The 15,383-nt window shown below is 53.4% G+C and overlaps 1 protein-coding gene across 1 annotated transcript in view; it reads right to left on the bottom strand.

Annotated features, from left to right (window-relative positions):
• The window catches only part of NSG1 (neuronal vesicle trafficking associated 1), a 29,237-nt gene that overhangs the window by 7,826 nt on the left and 6,028 nt on the right, over positions 1-15,383 (bottom strand). The window contains exon 4 of the mRNA XM_045994468.1: positions 245-355. Coding sequence (XP_045850424.1) covers positions 245-355 — 111 coding nt within the window. The remainder of the gene's footprint in view (positions 1-244; positions 356-15,383) is intronic.

Raw genomic sequence — 15,383 nt, 5'->3', positions numbered from 1 at the left:
CCTGCCCCCAGGCCCCCTCATGCAAGCCCCTCCTCCCTCAGGGCCTCTGCTCCCCCAGCTTGAGGTCAAGTCCCAGGAGCCGCCTTGCTACAGATTGCCTTCTCCCCTGCCCCTCTGCCTCCCTTCCGTGCTCCCCCTATAAGGGTCCCACTGGGACCCTGGCCAGAACACAGGGACCCCGCTTCTCAAGTGCCTATCCCCTCCGGGAGCGTGCCTGGAGCCTCAGGGGGAGGCGGAGCCTTACCTTGAGGACAAACCCATCGGGGCAGGCACGGTCATACTTGTACACCTTGTAGACAACCAGGAAGACAACACAGGTGAGGAAGGCCAGGGCGAAGAGGACCAGCACGGAGACCTGTGGATAGAGGTGGGGCCCATCAGGGTGGCTGCGAAAACCCGTGTGTGGGGGCAGCCAGACAGACACACGGACACACTCCGGTACACGAAGAGACCGTCTCTAGAAGGAGACACACTGGAGTTCCAGGAGGCTTCGGGGACGAGAGGTCAGCAGAATCACTTTTCACTGAACAACTTTCTCACCACATCCACAAGCTCTCTTTATTGTAAACACCGTTTTTTAGTCTTCCAGGTCCTGTCTGGGGAACTGGGGGGTACAGACACGATAGAGACTCATGGACACTTGGAAGCATGGTTGAGCCAGGGGTGTGGGTTGCCTTTCTGCCTGCTGACAGTGACCGAGGTGACTCATCAATAAGCAGCTCATCAGCTGTTCCAGATGTCTCCTGAGCCCGGGCCACCAGCTCTGCCGTGGGGCCGGGACCAGTGAAGCAGGAAAGCCAGACTCTCCCGGGCCCTGTCACCTCTGCCCTCAAGCTTCGTGCGTGCTCAGGTGTGTCCCCTCCCCAGACAGCCATCCCCGCTGGCACAGGGGCACGGCCTTCTTCACCGCTGTATGCCAAGCTGGCTGGCACATAGCATGGGCTCAGCCCACCCATGCGAATGGGTGCGGGACAGGAAAGCAGGTGCAGAGGGGGAGATCCTGCCCCAGCCCGAGGATGCAGAGCACAGGGGACAAAATGACGTGGGATCTGAGCACCAAAGCGGCTCGCTTGGCTGCTGGGAGCCCCCTTGGCAAGGGCAGGGCACGTCTGGAGGCTAAAAGCTCATGCAAAGGCCCGGCAGGTCAAGTCAGGGGAGCCTCCCCACCCTGCTAGCAGAGACAGCTTTCAGGGGGGAAAGTCAGAGGCAGTGGGGCCCTGGGTGCTGGCACAGGACAGGGACTCCATAAAGGTTAACTACTCCCCTCCCCCTCCCCTTCCAGAGTCCCCGTGAGCTCCCTCTCCATGCTGCACATAGCTCCAAGGCTGCTAAGCACAGGCAGAACTCCACCACTCCCTGGGTGGTGCCCCCAGCAAGCTGGGCACGGCCTCAAGCCAAGAGCACTGAGCCCTGTCAGGGTTCCGGGAACCCTGGGCAGATGTCCCCTCATCCTGCAGGGCCCCGGTTACCAAACTGGTTCTCCTTCTGTGAAAGGAGCACAGAGTAGCTCTGAGCCACGTGAGATGTGTGTGAGGAATGCTCACCCAGAGGATAGATGGACAGACAGCCACCCCATGCGTCCCCCTTCCCCTGCCTCAGGCACAGCGCCGTGGCCCCAGTTCCACTGTGGGGCTGTGGTGGTCCCCAGTCCCCTCACCCATGCCACAAGACGACACTTCCCCACCTCCCAGTTGCTGTGAGGGTAGGAAGGAGGCATGGATGGGCAACACCCGCACAGAATGGTAGTGTCTCCCGTGGTGAGCATCGCCCCACCCCTGGGGCCTGCCTCTGTTTCCCAGGCTCTTCGTCACCAGTCTTCAGGGTCCTCGCCAGGCCTGTGTCGTGGTGGCCAGGAGCCCTGGCTGGGGTCAGCGCTGGGCCACTCAGAAGCAAAGCACGTGGCCTGCCATGCTGGGGTCAGCCCCCATGGAGCGCCCTCCCTTTCTGGCACTGGGTGGGCACAAGACACACTCCAGTTAGCCCACACACCTGAGGGCCCACGAGCACCCAGACCCTCCCTCCCCTCGCACGCCTACCCTGGCCACCTGCCTCCCCACTCCTCCCCAGCTCATGCTCACAACAGCCAGGGCAACACCTGTTTCCTGTGTTCTCTTGCCCAGGGAACGGTCCTTGAGGCTCCAGGCAGGCAAGAAGCCTCTGCATCACCTCCCATGAGGCCCTGCCTCCCCATCCCTAAGTCCCACCCATCCCAATCACCATCTGTCCTCCACCTGCCTGAAAGGATCATACACCATAATAAAATGGGATTCATTCCAGGAATACAAGGATGGTTCAACACCCACAAATCAATGTGATCCATCACGTGAATAAAATGAAGGGTAAAAACGTGACAATCTTCAAGAGATGCCGAACAAGCGTTTGACAAAATTCAACATTTATGATAAAAATTCAACAAAATGGGTATAGAGGGAACGTGCTTCAACACAATAAAGGCCACCTAGGACAAGCCCACGGCTAACATTGTCATGGTGAAAAACTGAAAGCTTTCCCTCTAAGATCTGGAACAAGACAAGGATGCCCACTCTCGCCCCTTCTATTCACCACAGTACTGAAGCCTGAGGCAGAGCATTAAGAAAAAGAAAAGGCATGCACATTGGAAAGGAAGAAGCAAAACTGTCACTAATGTAGGATGACATATTACATATTAGAAAACCCTGAAGATCCAAACAAATTCCACTCTCAGAACCAATCAACAAATTCGATAAAGTTGTAGGACACAAAACCAATACCCAAAAATATGCAGTGTTTCCATACATAATAGCAAACTATCAAAAAGAGAAAGTAAGAAAACAGGCCCATCTGGGGCACCTGGGTGGCTCAGTCAGTTAAGCATCTGCCTTCGGCTCAGGTCTTGATCCCAGGGTCCTAGGATGGAGCCCGGCGTTGAGTTCCCCACTCAGCGGAGAGTCTAATTCTTCCTCTGCCCCTTCCCCTGCTCATGCTTTCACACTCTGTGTTCTCTCATAAATAAATAAAATCTTAAAAAAAAATCTGTAATTGCATCTTAAAGAATATCTACAAACAGGTTTAACCAAGGAAGTGAAAGACCTGTACATCGTAATCTCAAAGACACTGATGAGAAAATGTGAAAATGACACAAATAATAGAAAGATACTCTGTGTTTGTGGTTTGGAAGAATATTGTTCAAATTGTCCATTCTGCCCAAAGCAATCCACAGACTGAATGCAATGCAATCCCTACCAAAATTCCAGTGGCATTTTTCACAGAAACAGAACAATCTGCAAATCTGCATGGAACCACAAATGACCCCAAATAGCCAAAGCCATCTTGAGAAAGAAGAACAAATCTAGAGGTATGGTGCTCCCTGATTTCAAACTATATTACAAAGCAAAAGCAATCAAACTGGTATGGTATGGACATAAAATTAGAGTACAGAACCCAGAAATGAGCCGACATATACAGTCAGTTAATTTACAACAAAGAAGCCAGAATGTACATGGAGCAAGGACAGCCTCTTCAGTAAGCAGTACTGGAAAAACCAGACAGCCAAACGCAAAAGAATGAAACCGGACCACTTTCTTACACGATATACAAAAACTAACTCAAAAGCAATTAAAGACTTAAACATAGGACTTGAAACTATAAAACTCCTAGAAGAACACAGATGGGAGTTAAGCTCCCTGACATTGGTCTTGGCAATGACTTTTTTTCAATCTGACTCCAAGAGCAAAGGCAACACATGCAAAAATAGGCAAGTGGGACATCAGACTAAAAGTAGGACAGCAAAGGAAACCATCAACAAAATGGAAAAGCCAACCTCCTGAGTAGGAGAAAATATTTACAAGCCATACGTATCTGATAAGGGGTTAAAGTCTGAAATACATAAGGAACCCCTACAACTCAATAGCAAAAAAACAAACAATCCAATTTTTATATTGAGTCTTTGTGTTACACAGTTGAAATCACCATAATGGTGTATGTCAAATAATTCTCAATTAAAATACGCACACATGCACGCGCGCACACACACATAATCTTACATCCTAGGGTGTTCTTAAGCCTGTCCCTTGAATTTGGAAGCCACAACTGTGTTTGGTTCCCAGTGCCCCATCTGTTTAGGTTTAAAAATAAGCCCCACCTCTCAGCGAGGCTGTGGGGAACCACTTTCTCGGGGGCCTTCCTCCTGGAACCTGGCCTGGGCCTTTTATCTGGGATTCCCAGGCCTGATGACTGAGGAGCTCACAGAACCAAGAAAAGAGAACATGACAGTTCCAGGAATAGTCAAGGGAGAGACACAAAGAAAGAAATCCATAGACAGGCAGGAGGAGATGACCTGTGGGGCAAAACCCTTTCCTGGAGGCTGTCCGCCCCCCTTCTTCCCCCACACCTTGCAAACCTCAAACCTCTCCTTGGCCCCATGTCTGTACAGACCTGGGAAGTGCTCCATGGTAGGAAGAGAAATGTGGGTTTCCTCTTTGCTGTGTGGCATAATGTTCCCCCATGGTTATCATGGCCTGAGGAGAGAGCATGGACCTTTCCAGAAAGATCCCCAGACAGCTCAGAATTGGATCCCAGCTCTGCCACCTGCTAGCTGTGTTCCTAAACAGATCACCTTCATATCTCATCTCTGGAGAGGAGAACAAAGCCTCGTGCTCTTACATGTTCATTGGGAGAATGACTAGAGATCAAGGGTTTGGAGAGATGTCAGCCTCATGTGCTAGGCCCATTAGGGGTTCAGCTGTTTCTCCCCCTCCCCAAAATAGGGAAGCTCTACACCTTGGTACCTTTGAATGTGACCTATGGGGTCTCTGCAGATGTGATTAAACTAAGGTCATTGGGCCCTAATCCATGTGACTAGGTCCTTATAAAAAGAGGAAATTTGGATACACACACACACACACACACACACACACACACACACAGAGAAAACCTTATGAAGATGGACGGTTGAAGGATGCATCTGCAAAACCAACAAATGCCAGGGTCACCAGCAACCACCGGAAGCTAGGAAGAGGCAACAAAGTACTCCCCTCCCAGCTTCAGAGGGAGCACAGCCCTGCCAACCCCCACCTGGACCTGGGCTTCTGGCCTTTGGAATGGCAAGACCATCCGTTTCTGCTGGTTAAGGCGCCAGTCGTGTATTTGTGAGATCTCGAGCACATACCACGAGGTTTCTAGCCCACCACTCGATGGCCCAGAGTAAACTCATACGGCCCCGAATGCCAGAGCTCTTTGAGCAGGGCTCACGGCTGGCTCGCCTCCCCTATGGGTGTTCTTTGTCTGCTGTCATCCCTGTCCCTCCCCAACATGCCAGACTGCATCACCTTCTCTCCTCCTCACCCTCCAAAGCCCTGACCAGGCCCGCTGCCTCCAGGAAGGCTCTGGAACATCCCAGCCTCTCCCAATACCAGCAGCATGTGCACATACCACATAGCCCAGCATCTCCTCTTCCCCAGTGATTCAAGTGAAATAAAAGTGTGTCCCAATTTGGAGAGTTTCACAAACCTCCCCTTCTCCCATGAGACAACTAAGAATATTCCAGAAAAAAAAGTGTGAAAATTACCTACCCAGACATACCTGCCTCCTGGGAGCATTCTTCAGGCTTTCTCAAAGGTCGACAGGCCCTGACCAGAAGCATTCTGGAGAGCCCTCACCACCAGCGGCCCCATCTTTCAACCCATTCCGAAATACTCCAAGTAGAAGACAAACTAGCTGTGCACTGCCCAACACGTGTCAAGAGCCCTGGGTTCCAGGCCTGCTCACACATCACACACAAAGCAACTCTGGAAAAGGCATCCGTCCCCGACCTCTGGTTCCCTCTCTAAAGGAAATGGGCAGGGGTGCCTGGGTGGCTCAGTGGGTTAAAGCCTCTGCCTTCAGCTCAGGTCATGATCTCAGGGTCCTGGGATCGAGCCCCGCATCGGGCTCTCTGCTCAACAGGCAGCCTGCTGCCCCTCCTCTCTCTCTGCCTGCCTCTCTGTCTACTTGTAATCTCTGTCAATAAATAAATAAAATATTTAAAAAAAAAATAAAAAATAAAGGAAATGGGCAGGCCGGCCTAGCACCCAAGCTTAGAGCGGGTTGCCCAGGAGACCCCCCACTAGACACCCCAGGGAGCAGAGTGAACCCTTGTTACACAGCGGGAAGCCCGAACCCACACACTGTTGCAGTGCACGTCTGGCCTGATGGAGGTTCAGCCACCCAAAAGACCCCACCTTCAAGTCAAGCCACAAGACCACAATGTGGTGCGAAGAGCCCAGGGGTGCCTGTGAGACGAAAAGGAGCAGCCACGTGCAGGGACCCAGCCTTAAACACAAGGGCTCTGCCTCGGCTGTGTGTGAGAATCACAGGACCCCCCGAGGATCCCAGCAAGGGGACTCCAGACGGGACCCCAGCCAGAGGCCCAGCAGTGGAATGCTGAGAGCAATACCCAGGCCCTGGTATTCCTTAAAACTTTCCAGATGCTTTGGGACACAACCAAAGCCCAGCACCATGGGGTAAACAGAGGATCCCCTTCTGCACGAAATGAGCCTGGGGCGACTAAGCTCCCACCCAGCCTTGGCCCCCTTCTGCCAAAGTACCCTATGAAGAGTAGCTCCAGAGACTTCCACCATGCTCTGTGCCGGGCAGGCAGTTTCAGTAAAGCTGGAGTACCCCTCAGGACAGCACCTGAAGGCATTACTACAGACTGCATTTTTCCCGCAGGGACACTGGGGCTCAGCCAGTGCAGGTGACCAGTGCAAGGCAAGCCAGCTGGGTCGGCTTAGCAGTGTCCCCTAAAGACACCCAGGTCCTAACCCCAGGAACCTGTGCATGTTGCCTTATATGCAAAAAGTGACTCTGCAGATGGATTTAATCCAGGTCTAGAGACGGGAAGGTCTCCTGCATTATGCAGGTGGGCCCAAGGGAAATCCCAGGGGTCCTTACAAGAGGGAGGTGGAGACAGCAGACACTGGAGGACGCTGGGCTGCAGGTGGAGGAAGGGGCTCTAAGCCAAGGAATGGGGAGATGGTGAGAGCTCAAAAAGGCCAGGAAACAGATCCTCCCCTGGAGCCCCCAGAGGAGCCCCCTGCCAACACCACGATGTGGCCCAGTGACATGGATTTGGGGCTTCGGAGTCCCTAGAACTGTAACAGAATAAATGTGTGTTGTTCTGAGCTGCCCCGCTGGTGGTGCTTGGTTCTGGATGCCCCACGGAACTAATTCACTTCCTTTGGAGCCCATCTCCCTGGTGCCCACCGAGGAAGGGAGGCTGTGGAGGGATCCAGCTGGCAGGCTGCCCAGCTCCATCTTCTCCGGGGGCACTTATGCAGCCGCCCTCAGGTACCCGGAGCCAACCCAGAGCATCTCCGAATCCAATGGGACATGAATTCAGTTTGTTGAGGTGCCAGTCTGTCTGGGTTTCCCGAGGCAAACGATCACGTACAGGAAGGAGGCGGGACCCGGGATGCTGGAGGCCTGGAGAGCCTGGGTCCACAGCCAGCACTGGCCCGGACCCGTGCCCCCGGGGGCGGAGCCAGGGAGCTTCCGGGCCTGGGGAAGGGGACTCGCTTAGATGCAGGGCCACTGCCTCTACGGGGCATGTGAGGCCCAGGGCTGGGGCCTCTGATGCTCTCAGCGATCCATGAAAATGGTTTTTAATTTTATTAGAAAACCGGAAATAATTATATAATAATCGTGAATCCAGTCTGGATGACAGTCTTCTTTAGACCAAGGTGGTCATAAAATAACATCATTTCTTCCACTATTTTTTTTTTAAGAGGAAGGGGCCCACAAAGAAAAGCAAAAAGCCCCTCAGGGCCCAGGGCCTGGCCTTCTTCCATCTTTGAATCCCCTGGTGGGCAGTGGACATTCTCAAGACAAGACAGAGGCCCCCTTGGCGTGTCCTTGGCTGCACAGCTTCAACCCTGGCCTCTCCTGCAAGGTGGTGGCTTGTCACAGCTCCTCCACGGTGGCTGGGGGGGGTACTGGCAAACCCCCATGGTGCTAGAAAAGACTTGGGCTGGGGGAGGGGAAGGGGGTACGTCTGGGCCTCAAAGGAAGAGCAGCTCTTCAGGGCAGGAAGCGTGGAAGGGGTGTGCTCTGAGGAAGAAGGCTGTGCCAGAGCCCAGAGGCATCAAGGAATATGGTGCATTCGGCTCGTGTGGCTGGAGCAGTCCGTGTCCTGCAGGAGCGGACCCCCGTCCCTGTTTGCCCCATTGAGGAGGAGGAACCCACCAGGCACTGTATGATGCTGGGAGGCAGCTGCCCCTTTGGGACAAATTATCATTTCTCACAGCTTGCGGATGTAAAGCCAGTTGGCTGGAGGACGTGTTTGCTACCAATGTGCATTGGGCGGAGGGAGGCAGATTCTCCATAATCCCCAAATTCTATCACTTTTGTGCAGCTGTCAAGAGGAGCTTTACAGCAGGACACAGCGGGAAGATGTTAGAGCTACTACGTGGGAGCTGTATACACTTGGCATCCCCCAGCATGTGATCTATGGTGGCCCTTGGTGGCCCGGGCCCCACGGCTGGAGGCGGTGGCCTGGCAAGGACAGTGTGTGAGAGCAGCAAGGATCAGGGAGAGCCTGGGGTGGGGTTTCCATATAGATAAGTACTCATGTGTATGTGCTTGTTTATTAACACAGCAAACACCAAGATCTCAGAAATACTGTGATTTCAAACGAAAGAGGAGAACTCCCCTGTTCCAGGATCCTGGCAGCAGCGGCAGCTGGACAGAGAGCCCCGTGTGAGCTACACCGGCCACAGCCTCAGGCAGAGTGGATACTGCTGGAGTTCACTACCTCCAGCAGAAAGAGAAGGGCCTCGGACAATGCGAACCAGAGGACCCTACTGGAGGTCAGAGACCCAAGTGAGTGGAAAGATGTCCTGTGTTCACAGACTCAAGATCCCGTGTTGTGAGGATGAGACTACTTCCAGACTGATCTGCAGATTCAGCGCAATCCCTAGCAGAATCCCAACAGCCTTGTTTGCAGAAATGGAAATTGCAAGGATCCTAAATAGCCAAAGCCATTTTGGAAACAAAGAGTAAGTCAAAGGGCTCATCTTTCCCGATTTCAAAACTTCCTGCAAAGCTACAGTAACTAAAACGGTGTGCTACTGGCATAAGAATCACCATGTAAATGGAAGAGAAAGAGTCCAGAAATAAAACCCGATGTCTGTGATCAGCTGGTTTTCTTAATCTAGATGCTAAGATCATTCAGTCGGGCAAGAAGTCTCTCAGCAGATGGTGTTGGGACAACTGGCCGTGTACACCAGACTCTCGACCCTTACCTCACACCATATACGAAAATTAACTCAAGGGTGCCTGGGTGGCTCAGCTGGTTAAGCCTCTGCCTTTGGCCCAGGTCATGATCTCAGGTTCTTGGGATCAAGCCCTGCATCAGGCTCTCTGCTCAGCAGGGAGGTTGCTTACCCCTCTCTCTGTCTGTCTCTCTGTCTACTTGTGATCTTTCAAATAAATAAATAAATATTTTTTTTAAAAAATGAACTCAAAATGGAATAAAGACCTAAATATAAAAGCTAAAGCCATAAAACTCTTAGGACAAAACGAAGAGGCAGATCTTCATGACCTTAGACTTGGCAGTGGTATCTTAGATCTGACACCAAACACACAAGCAACGGAAGAAAAAATAAATTGTACTTCCAAATCTAAAAATTGCGTGCAAAGAACAGGAGGAGAAAACTAAAAAGGCATCCACAGAACGGTAGCAGATATCTGCAAATGATATGCCTGACAAAAACGTGGTATCCATAATACCACTGAACACCACAAAAACCACCCACTTAAAAATGGGGAAGACCCGGAACAGACGTCTCTCCAAAGATACACAAATGGCCATCGGGGCACAGGGACAGATGCTCCCCGTCACTAGCCGTTAGGGAGGGGCAATTCCAAACCACAATGGGACGCCACTTCACACCCACCAGGCAGGCTATAATTAGACCGAGGATGACAAGTGTTGGCTGGGTGTGCAGATGCCGGGAGTCTTGGACATTACTGGTGGGCTGGGGAATGGGGTAGCTACTCAGTAGGTCAGACATAAAATTACCCCACAAACTCCTGGGTACATACCCAGAAGGACGGAAAACAGGTGTTTGAACAAAAAGTTGTACATGAATGTTTGCCGCAGCGAACGCTAGAGGTAGTCTAGTCTAGTCTAGTCACTAGTCAAGAGGTAGAAACAGCCCAAGTGTCCATCACTGGATGAAGGAACAAACAAAAGATGGTCTAGCCATACAGCTGCATGTGACTCGGCCAGAAAGAGGAACAAGCACTGACCCCTGGACACACGCGACATGAAAGCAGCAGTCACAAAGGACACGTACTATGACTCCACTGATGCGAAATGTCTGGAACAGGGACATCCAGAGACAGAACGTAGGTCTGTGGTCGCCTAGGGTTGACAGGAGGAGGAAACGGGGTGACTGCTGATGATGGGTAATGGGTCTCCTCTTGGGGTGCTGAAATGTTCTGGAACTAGACAGTGGTGAGGGTTGGATGACACCACAAAGGTACTAAATGTCACTGAGATGAACACTTAAAAATGGGGACCCATATGTCACGTCGGTTTTATCACACTAAGGAATAATGGGCGAGGGGAGAGAGACTAGCCAGGTGAGGCATGAGAGGCACAGGCCTGGGGGCGGGAGTCCTGGCAAGACGAGGAGTCCCAGCCCCAGCAGTCCTGCCCCAGAGGCAGAAGGGATGTTTTCTGGAAAGAACAGCCAGGAAAGGAACACAAATAGGCTAGGGGCCTCGGGGTAAACTATATACGGAGTTTATAAGGGGGACCCTATCTCCTGGATGCTTATTAGGACAATCTTGGCCGGTGGTGCCTGCCCTCACATCCCAAATGCACAATGTCCACTGTGCTTCTCCGGAGTGTCCCAGTCCGAGCCGTGACTCATAGCCACTCGACTTACGAGGCCCTGGTCCACACACCAGTTTTCACCGTGCTGCTGGGGAACTGACAGCACCCCCACTTTACAGACAGGGGGCTCGAGCGGTATTTGAGTCTGCTTGTGGCCATCTGCTCTTCCTGGCCTGGGGCTTCTCCTCCTACTGGGGGCTTCTTGGTTGGGGGGCGGGGGGGAGTCCACTGCCTGCCTGGGGTGGAACCAGGACGTCTGAAGCAGAAAAGAACCATCCCATGGCGCTTGAGCAGTGGCTGGTGTAGAAGATAGAGCTCGATGGGCTTCAGGGTGTCAGGCGGGTGTGGGTCTGAACCCTACGTCCACCCCTGGTTAGCTGGCTGACCTGGAGTTGGCTCCTTAACCTCGCTAACCTTAGTTCCCCACCTACAAAGTCAGGCCAGCAAGATCAACCTTCAAGAGTGTTACTAACATGGAAAGGAATGATACTCATGCCACACAGAGCCTCCGCGGGCACCGGGTCGATGGCGGCTAGGTTATTCCTCCTCCCTTCCCACTGCCTCCCCCTCAGGAGGAGGAGAAAGGAAATGGGTTTTCTGCTGAGTAATGCAGTTTAAAAAAAAAAAAATTTGGAAAAACAGGATGAATCCTGACATCCTCAAGCATGTGCAACACTAAATATTTTAGGTAACCCACAAAAAAAGTGAACACACAGACACCCCCTCTCCAGGATGACTCAAACCACTTATTATTGGATTCTGGATGAGGCCCCCACTCTACAGCTGGGCCAGAAACCCATGGGTTCTGTGGCTGAGGACGGCTATGGGGTATTGGTAGGCCATTCTAGGGTCCCGAGTGTCACTGCACGAAGACCTCCCCCGCTGCCGAATGCCAAGGAAACGGTGTTGCCGTTCATAAATATGTAACAAGTGCATCTTGAAACACGCCGGGGGATTACTGGAGAGTGTGGAAAACAGACGGGCGCGCAGGAAGCTCAAGGTCATTAAGGATGTGAGAAAAAGATACAAACCGCCCACGGAATCATTTGTGACAGAATGCAAAGGGACACCCCCGCTGCAGCACCACCAGCCAACAAGGGGAGTAGAGAGCTATTCAGACAAACTCGGTCTATCCTCCCAGCTCCGTGCTCATCACAAAAGGCACTCACGTGCAAGGCCATGGAAGGCCGGCCCCAGACCCTCTGGAGCCCTGAGCGCACTGTGGCGCCAGGTGAGAAGGCATGTGGGTTTCAGACACTTCGACAGCTCTCCGCCAAGGCAGCCACAAAGCAAAATCTGATGGAACCTTTCTTTAATCGGCCTAATGATGGCCCCTCCAGCTTCTGTGCTGGGAAAGCAGGCTCAGCAGCCCCCCAGCCGCGCCCCTCTGCTCTGCTGGGGGGGGGGGGGGCGGGGAACAGCAGGAACACGTCCCCGGAAGAATGTTTAGGTTTATTTAATTTGAGCTACATCTCAGCCTGTGTTTATTCCCAGCATAAATACACCTCCAATTAATTAAACGAGCACTTTTCCTCATTGACACTACCCTCTTCAGAAGCCTGGGCTTCTGGCCGCTGCCCTGGGGTGAGTCATCCAGTGATCCCAGTGTGGTGGAGTCTCACAGAACCCTCCCCACCCCCAGTGGTTACCTAGCAACCAGCCTAGCAACCCCAGAGCCAAGAGCTTCATCCCGAGTGCTAAGCATAAAGTAACGTCCAAAAAGACATCTCGTCTCAAGGATGCCATCCAAAGGTATATAAAGAGGAAGCACAAAGCAGCCAGCTCCCTCCTCCTGAAGTGCACAAATTAGAGACAAAGGAGGACACGTTATGTACTTGTTGCTTCAACAGCCAAAAGACGCAATCACATCCTTGCTGTTCGCACATGGAAATGAAAAGGACCAAGGAACAACCGGGCGGGCGCCACACAGAAGCTGCCTGGGTCCCTGGCAGGATGAGGAAGACCTTCTGTCCAGACCACAGCTGTGAGAGAGCCCCTGGCACCGCCAGGGATGGGGGTTAGGAGGCAGGTCCTCCTCCCTGCCTCCTGTCGCAGGTTCATCTCCTGCACCCCCTTTCCCCACCCACTCCACAGCCCTCCACCAGCCTGCCCCCTCACAGGAGAAGCATGCCCTATTGTGTGCTCTCCTCAAAGATGCCAAACACATAACTGGGCAAGAAAAGGCTGAGAGAACACTCCAGAAGGGTGAACTCCCTTGGCATGTCCCAAAGGTGTCAGCCCTGAGCCTGCCCCCCACAGATTCAAGGTGTCACCTGCAGAGCTCATCACAGTGTGCATTCCCAGGGTCCTGGGTCCCTGTTAAAAAATCAACCTCCAGGCAATTCCAGCGCGAGCAGTCCCGACCACACTCAGAGCAAGTGCCCTGCGGGCCGCATCTCCCACACAGACCTCATGGCAGATGCGTGGGGGACCAGGTACACATCTTTCCCTACTCAGAAGGGTGTTGGAACCAAAGTCTGATGTGCCCATGGAACACAGGGCGTTCAGCTGTGCGAGTCAGGCCCCTGGGCTCCCAGCCAAGTGGGCCGGGCCACCCGGTTCAGGTCACGCTCTGCCACTGACTGTGACCTTGGGGGTCATCTGCCCGGCCAGGTGGGAACTGATGAGTTAACACCTGTAAAGGGCTTACATCCACACACGGCCTAGAGAGAGGGATCCCTAGGGAGCTGCTTTCTTCCACAAGTGAGGGTCCCACAGGCAGACCCTGGAAATCTCAAGTCCCCGTGCACTCCAGGCCAGTGCCATCACTAGTCACCCAGTGACTTGTCAGGCTATTCCTGTGCCAGGACGTAGCCCCACAGAGGACAGGCTCTTATCCTGGCTGGCAGAGGGGCTGCCCCACTGGACCTCACCAGGATGCCTGGTCACACCCGGAGAGAAGCCTGGGCCCCTCACTGCAGGAGCCTGGACCCCGTGACATGAAGGAAGAGACCAGAGGGAAAGTACTAAAGAACTCAAGTACATGGCCTGCCCCACATCCCGTTGGCTGCCAGGAAGGAGGGGGACTTGTGTTCTGTGTGGCTCAGGGGACAGATGGAGGCCCCAGGGCAGAGGTCACCAGGATGGGTTCAAATCAACAAAGGGGCAAAGTATTCTTAGACGCGCAATAGTCCAGGGGCACCTGAAGGGCTCAGTCAGTTGAGCGGGTGACTCTTGAATTTGGCTCAGGTCATGATCTCAGAGACGAGAGATCAAGCTCCTGGGTCAGCGGGCTCCACGCTTAGTACAGAATCTGCTTGGAATTCTCTCTCCACCCCACCCTCTATGCCAGCTTTACTCTCTCTAAAATAAATAAATAAAATCTTTATAAAACAAGGGAAAAAGTAGCACCATGGGCTGCCTGGAGCGGGGAGCTCCCCAGGGGAAGCTGCATCACCTCGGTGGGGGGGGTCCCAGCCAAGTGCAGGCTGCGGGGGGGGCCAAGCTCTCTGCCTCGTTTTCCCCTCCACTGTGAGACGGAGATGACGGGGCACATTTCACGAGGTTTTTATGAGGATTAAGTGAGCTGAGAAGTCTCACGAGCTTGCCCCAGGGTGTGACTCATGGGAGCACTCCCTGTTTTCATCCTGTTACTGCTCCTAACAAAGGACAGCGGCTGGCCTCAAGAGGGTGAGGTCAGTCCCTGGAGGCTTCATGGTGGAGCTGGTGGCTGAGCTGGCTCTGGAAGGAGCTGGAAGGCCGGCCTGTGCGGAGGTGTGTATGGCAGGAGTGGGGGGAAGAAAGGTACTGGCCTCGGAGGCACAGACCAGTCAGAAGTCTCCTAGCCTCCCATGACCACCCGGGACTTGAAGGCCTCCGCGCTGTGCCCTTCACTGTGGCTGTGAACCCAACGGAGGCCACGGGCGCTAAGCACATGAACATGCCCAGACAGTTTAACGTATAAGACTGGGGACTGTGCTCACTGCGATGCAGTGCTCTACCAATCACTTACTATATACATCACCTTCTTAGACGTCCCCCAGGAGGTGCAGGCAGAGATGAGGCAGGGTTCTGCCACCGCAGCCCTGTCCATAGGGACAGGCTCAGATCCTCTGAGCCCTCAGCTTCTGGGCACCCGAAGCCAGGTAACCACACTGATGCTGCCAAGAGCCCCAGTGGTCCGTGTGCATCACCCATGCCTTCCACGGGGGCCCCGGGGACCTGGACCAGGTGAGCATGTGGGAAAAACACAAACAAAGGACACGGGAGCTGGGGAAACAGAGCCTGGCACACAACAGACCCCAAAAGACAAAGGACAGCATCCCACTTTGGGGGGGGTACCTAAAATGCCAGGGCTGAGAGGAACAAAGGTCACGTCAGACATGAGAAACCCAGACCCACTCAAGATATCCAGATGGCCTCCACCATCAGAATGATGAATAGGATGACCTTGAAATTGAGGTCACTTCTGCCTTCGCCAGGAGGCGATGCCCAGGGCATGGGCTATGCAGGCCGTCTGAGGGGAGCTGGCTGACCAGCGCGAAAGAGAGATGTCAATCTTGGCTCAACCCGATCTGGTCCTGGT

The sequence above is a fragment of the Meles meles genome, chromosome 2 (genome assembly GCF_922984935.1).
Source record: "Meles meles chromosome 2, mMelMel3.1 paternal haplotype, whole genome shotgun sequence".
NCBI lineage: Eukaryota > Metazoa > Chordata > Mammalia > Carnivora > Mustelidae > Meles > Meles meles.
This window is presented reverse-complemented; position numbering and strand designations above follow the sequence as displayed.